The 5,705-nt window shown below is 37.8% G+C and overlaps 1 protein-coding gene across 1 annotated transcript; it reads left to right on the top strand.

Annotated features, from left to right (window-relative positions):
- The first annotated feature begins 2,532 nt into the window (after positions 1-2,532).
- Positions 2,533-5,439, top strand: LOC110924043 (probable UDP-arabinopyranose mutase 2). Its single transcript, XM_022168088.2, has 4 exons — positions 2,533-2,961; positions 4,134-4,384; positions 4,538-4,706; positions 4,929-5,439. The coding sequence occupies exons 1-4, from the start codon at positions 2,641-2,643 to the stop codon at positions 5,250-5,252; spliced, it is 1,065 nt and encodes a 354-aa protein (XP_022023780.1). The 5' UTR covers positions 2,533-2,640; the 3' UTR covers positions 5,253-5,439.
- The last annotated feature ends 266 nt before the right edge of the window (positions 5,440-5,705 follow it).

Raw genomic sequence — 5,705 nt, forward strand, 5'->3', positions numbered from 1 at the left:
TTGGGTACCCTCCTTGTAATTCCATCATGACATAATGGTTCTCGGTGGGTGGTGGTGGCCGGAGGTGTGCGGTGGGTGTTGGTGGCCAGAGCCGTACGGCGGGTGGTGGAATATCTGGGTTAAAAGCTTGTTCCCTGTAAGCAAGTTTTGGTGTATTTAAGAATACCCTGTAAGCAAATTTTGGTATTTTTAGGGTTTATGATCTGGGTTTCCCTTTGCTTATTTGTGAACATCTGGTTTACAGGGTTAAAAGCTTGTTCCCTCTAAGTTAGTTTATGAAAAGTTGTTCCATTGACCATAAAAATTACTTTATGAAAACTTGAAATAAATTTGAAAAGTTGACTGAAATGGCGCTGACTTGTAGGAAAAAGTAAAAAAAAAATTGACTTTTAGGGTGTATTTAACAATACCCATATGAAAACTACCTGTTTTAACCCGAAAAAAAATCTTTTTAGCTTTTTATTATTTTTTATTTTATATTAGTACTTAAAAACTTTAAACACACATTTTTTTTAATTTTTTAAGCAATTATTTCAAAACATACGGATTTAATACCAAAATATTAAAAAAAACTTGTTAATAGGTATCAACAATACCCTATAGCACCCTGACTCCCTCTAATCCTGCATTGCCACATCACTTCTACACGCAACTATCCTAAAACACATTAATAGGTGGCAACACTACTACCCAATAGCACCCTGACCCCTCTAATCCTGCAATGCCAAGTCACTGTTACTCGCAACTATCTTAAAACACGTTAATAGGTGGCAACACTATGCTAAAACATGAGTACTCTACTTTTGCACCACACTCTTCATCTCTCTTATCAACACACACAACTTCTTCGGCTTTTACAACCCGAAATCAATACCTGAGTACCCCTACCCGAGTGACTGGTCAGCTAAGGGCTACCCAAATTGATTTGGATGAGTGGTAACACCCCTAACCCTTATTTTAGTATAGAATCAAAGTCATCAACATTTCTTTTCCTAGTTTTCCAACTTTTGATTTCTTTTCCTAGTTTTCTAAAAGAGTTAATTACTGTTTTCGTCCCTGAGGTTTGTCAAAAATAACGGTTTCAGTCCATTAGTTTAAAAATTGCGATTTCAGTCCATTAGTTTAAAAATTGCGATTTCAGTCCATTAGTTTCATTTTCGTAACCATTTCAGTCCACTAACTTAACTCCATCCATTTATTTTGTTAACTTTGAGTTAACTAACTAATTTAGGGACGGTTTGCGTCAGTTTTAGAAACACAGGGACTTAAGTGTAAACTCTAAAACATTAAAACAAAAAAAATAGTAAATTCCAAAAAATCAAAAAAATTTCAAAAAAACCAAACAAATTCCAAAAAAAATCTAAAAAATAATAAAAATTCTAAAAAATCATAAAAATTCTAAAAAATTCTAAAAAATCCAAAAAATCCGTTTCGGCGCGAACTGTTTCGAACCCGAACTGTTTCGAGCTTAACCATTTCGACGCGAACCGTTTCGACCCGAACTGTTTCGAGCTGAACCGTCCGTACCGTTTCGACGTGAACCGTTTCAACCGTACCGTTTCGAGCCGAACCGTTTCGACCCGTACCCTTTCGAAGCCGAACCGTTTCGAGCTGAACCGTTTCGAACTGAACCGTTTCGAAGCCGAACCGTTTCAAGCTGTACCGTTTCGAACCGAACCGTGCCGTTTCGAACCGAACCGTTTCGAGCTGAACCGTTTCGAACCGAACCGTGCCGTATCGAACCGAACCGTTTCAAGTTGTACCGTTTCGACGCGAACCGTGCCGTATCGAACCGAAACGGTTCGGCTTCGAAACGGTACGGCTTCGAAACGGTTCGGGTTGAAACGGTACGGTTCGATACGGTTCAGCTCGAAACGGTTCGGTTCGATACGGCACGGTTCGGTTCGAAACGGTTCAGCTCGAAACGGTTCGGTTCGAAACGGTACGGCTTGAAACGGTTCGGCTTCGAAACGGTACGGGTCGAAACGGTTCGGTTCGAAACGGTACGGGTCGAAACGGTTCGGCTCGAAACGGTACGGGTCGAAACGGTTCAGCTCGAAACGGTTCGGGTCGAAACGGTACGGACGGTTCAGCTCGAAATGGTTCGGGTTCGAAACAGTTTGCGTCGAAACGGATTTTTTGGATTTTTTAGATTTTTTTAGAAGTTTTATGATTTTTTAGAATTTTTATTATTTTTTAGAATTTTTTGGAATTTGTTTGGTTTTTTGGAATTTTTTTGATTTTTTGGAATTTACTATTTTTTTTTGTTTTAATATTTTAGAGTTTACACTTAAGTCCCTGTGTTTCTAAAACTGACGCAAACCGTCCGTGAATTAGTTAGTTAACTCAAAGTTAACAAAATAAATGGATGGAGTTAAGTTAGTGGACTGAAATGGTTACGAAAATGAAACTAATGGACTGAATTCGCAATTTTTAAACTAATGGACTGAAACTGTTATTTTTGACAAACCTCAGGGACGAAAATAGTAATTAACTCTTTCTAAAAACTTCACATGTCGACAACAAAGTACACATCATAGGTACAATCCAACTCATTGCACAATTCTTTCAACCCTCTATATATACCCCATCTCCACCTCTTCAACCCTCCACACACAAGCCCACCCTCTTTCAACAACAATGGCTTCCTCCGTAACCCCCACCCCCTTATTAAAAGACGAACTCGACATCGTAATCCCCACAATCCGAAACCTCGATTTCCTCGAGATGTGGCGGCCATTCTTCCAACCGTATCATCTGATCATCGTACAAGACGGCGATCCTTCGAAGGTCATTAAAGTTCCCGAAGGTTTCGATTATGAACTCTACAATCGAAACGATATTAATAGGATTCTGGGTCCTAAATCTTCTTGTATCTCGTTTAAGGATTCTGCTTGTCGGTGCTTTGGTTATATGGTGTCTAAGAAGAAGTATATCTTCACCATTGATGATGATTGCTTTGTAAGTTTCGTGTTAATTTGTTATAATTTTGGTGGGTTTTTCTTGATTTGTTGTTTATGTTTGAAATCTGTTAGCTTTTATCTGGGTTTGATTGAATTGTTGTGGATCTTGGGTTTTATGCAAGATTTAAGAGGTTTTGAACGTAGATCTGATTTTTTTTATTTTTATTTATTTTTATTTTTTTTGTGTTGATGATTTTGGGTTCCATATGATTTAACTATGTTTGTGACATTCAGATTGTTGGAAAATCCCTAATTATGCTTTGACATTTTATAGTGGATCTTTATTGGTACTAAATTGGAAATTTCAACTTGTGTCACAAGGTTTTTTTTTTTTTTTTTTTTTTTTTTTTTTTTTTTCTTGTGAAATTACTAAGCTTGATATGTTTGTCAGCTATGAATGTATGTATAATGTATGTATATGTTTGGTGTGCATATGGTTGGTGATTGGTGAATCACACTCAAAAGGTCTTTGTTCATCAAACCTGGTTATTTTTGTGTGGTGTTGAATTGCCACCCCCCAGCCAGAGTAGATATATTGTAGTATTATGATATACTTTTGGAAGTTGTCAAGCTAAGATTACCTTTTTGGTTTGATAGGTGTATTGATTTGTGTCAACTTTCTTTTTTTCTTGTTCTCATTTAGAGAAGGGTATTTTGGACATTTTACTAATGTCAAAACGATGTGTGTAAATGAGCGAAGCCGAGCCCAAACTTGACAAAGCTCGAGCTTGGCTTGTGTTTGCTCCGAGTAATTATAAAGCCCGAGCTTGAGTCGGGTGAGGCTCGTTTTAATATTAGTTAATCATATAGTTAATATTATCATATACATTTATAAGTATATCTATATTTATCGTATAGATTTTTATATTTAATATGATATATATTATTTAATATTTTTTTCATAGTTCTATATATGATAATTATTTTGTAAATAAACATTAATTAATGTATCAAATAGAAAGTTATATAAATAATATTGTGTAGGATTGCGAGCTTACTCGAGTAGCTCACAAGCGGCTTGGCTATTGTACACCCCTAGCCAAAACTATTGTTGGTTTGAAAGATCGCGGCTTTTGTAGTTACATTGATTTAGGTCATGTATCTTATGCTGCTCCACAAAGGGTATTTTACACTTGACTAATGGCACCTATTGTCTTGTTGATTTGATAGGTTGCTAAAGATCCATCTGGGAACGATATCAATGCACTTGAGCAACACATCAAGAACCTATTGTCTCCATCAACACCATTTTTCTTTAACACACTTTATGACCCATATAGGGAGGGAGCCGATTTTGTTCGTGGATATCCATTTAGTCTTCGTGAGGGTGTCCCGACTGCTGTTTCTCATGGGCTTTGGCTTAACATCCCTGATTATGATGCTCCCACTCAACTTGTCAAGCCTCGTGAGAGGAACACGAGGTGTGTCAAATTAATATTTTTACCACATTTTTTATAACTTAATGTTGCCCGTTGGTAGATGGTATTTTTTAAGCAATATTTATTGTGTGTAGTGAATCAAAATGCTTTTTCCTCGTGCATTATAAAGTCTAATCCTTTGTGCTAAATTACTAGGTTTGTTGATGCGGTTTTAACCATACCGAAGGGCACCCTCTTCCCCATGTGTGGAATGAATCTTGCTTTTGACCGTGAGTTAATCGGACCAGCAATGTACTTTGGTCTCATGGGCGATGGTCAGCCAATTGGGCGGTACGATGACATGTGGGCTGGCTGGTGCATCAAGGTATGACTTTTATCTATGCACACATAAGGTGACAGAATGGGCGGATCGGGTAACATGTCAAAATAAGTATTATATGATATGGGCCAATTTGACCCGTTTTCTTTTGAGACATAAAAAATGTAAAATATAATCTTAACTGACCCATTTGCAAGTAAATGGGTGGTCAAAAGGGCCACATAGTTGGACTTTTCACTCAACACCGTTTGTATTTGGTTGTTATAGGTGATCTGTGACCATCTAGGATTAGGCGTGAAGACGGGTTTGCCATACATCTGGCACAGCAAAGCGAGCAACCCGTTTGTGAACCTGAAAAAGGAATACAAGGGTATCTACTGGCAAGAGGAGCTAATCCCGTTCTTCCAAGCCGCCACCCTGCCAAAAGAGTGCACCACGGTTCAGAGCTGCTACAAGGAGCTCTCCAAACAAGTCAAGGCTAAGCTCGGGAAAATTGATGACTACTTCAACAAGCTAGCTGACGCCATGCTCACGTGGATTGAAGCGTGGGACGAGCTCAACCCGTCTACGCAGCTTGCCAACGGGAAGTAGAGATAAACATAGTTTGATTACTATCGATTTTCTTATACTATGAGACTCATATGTTTCTGTGAGCTCTTTTTTAAAGTATTTTTGATCATTTCTGCAGTATGAATTTTTGGATTACGAGGATGATAGCTTTGTTTATCTTCTTTTTTCTTTTTAATATATTGTAGTCTATCTTATTTATTTTTGGATATTTGTTTAATTAGTTTTTTTTTCTTCTTTTTAACGGCTATTTGTTTATATAGTACCGCACTTTCATCAAGTATTTGTTTGTATGGGCAGGGGGTCGAAAACATATATATATCCAAAAATTTCTATAGACACGGGGGGTCGAAAACATATATACCCAAAAATTTCTATACGAAAACTACATATATAACACTACTGGCCGAAAAGTTCGGGGGGGTCGGGCACCCCTCCCAGCCCCTTCAAAGCATCGTCCCTGGGTATGGGTTGGGT

This window comes from Helianthus annuus, chromosome 8 (assembly GCF_002127325.2).
Source record: "Helianthus annuus cultivar XRQ/B chromosome 8, HanXRQr2.0-SUNRISE, whole genome shotgun sequence".
Classification (NCBI taxonomy): Eukaryota; Viridiplantae; Streptophyta; class Magnoliopsida; order Asterales; family Asteraceae; genus Helianthus; species Helianthus annuus.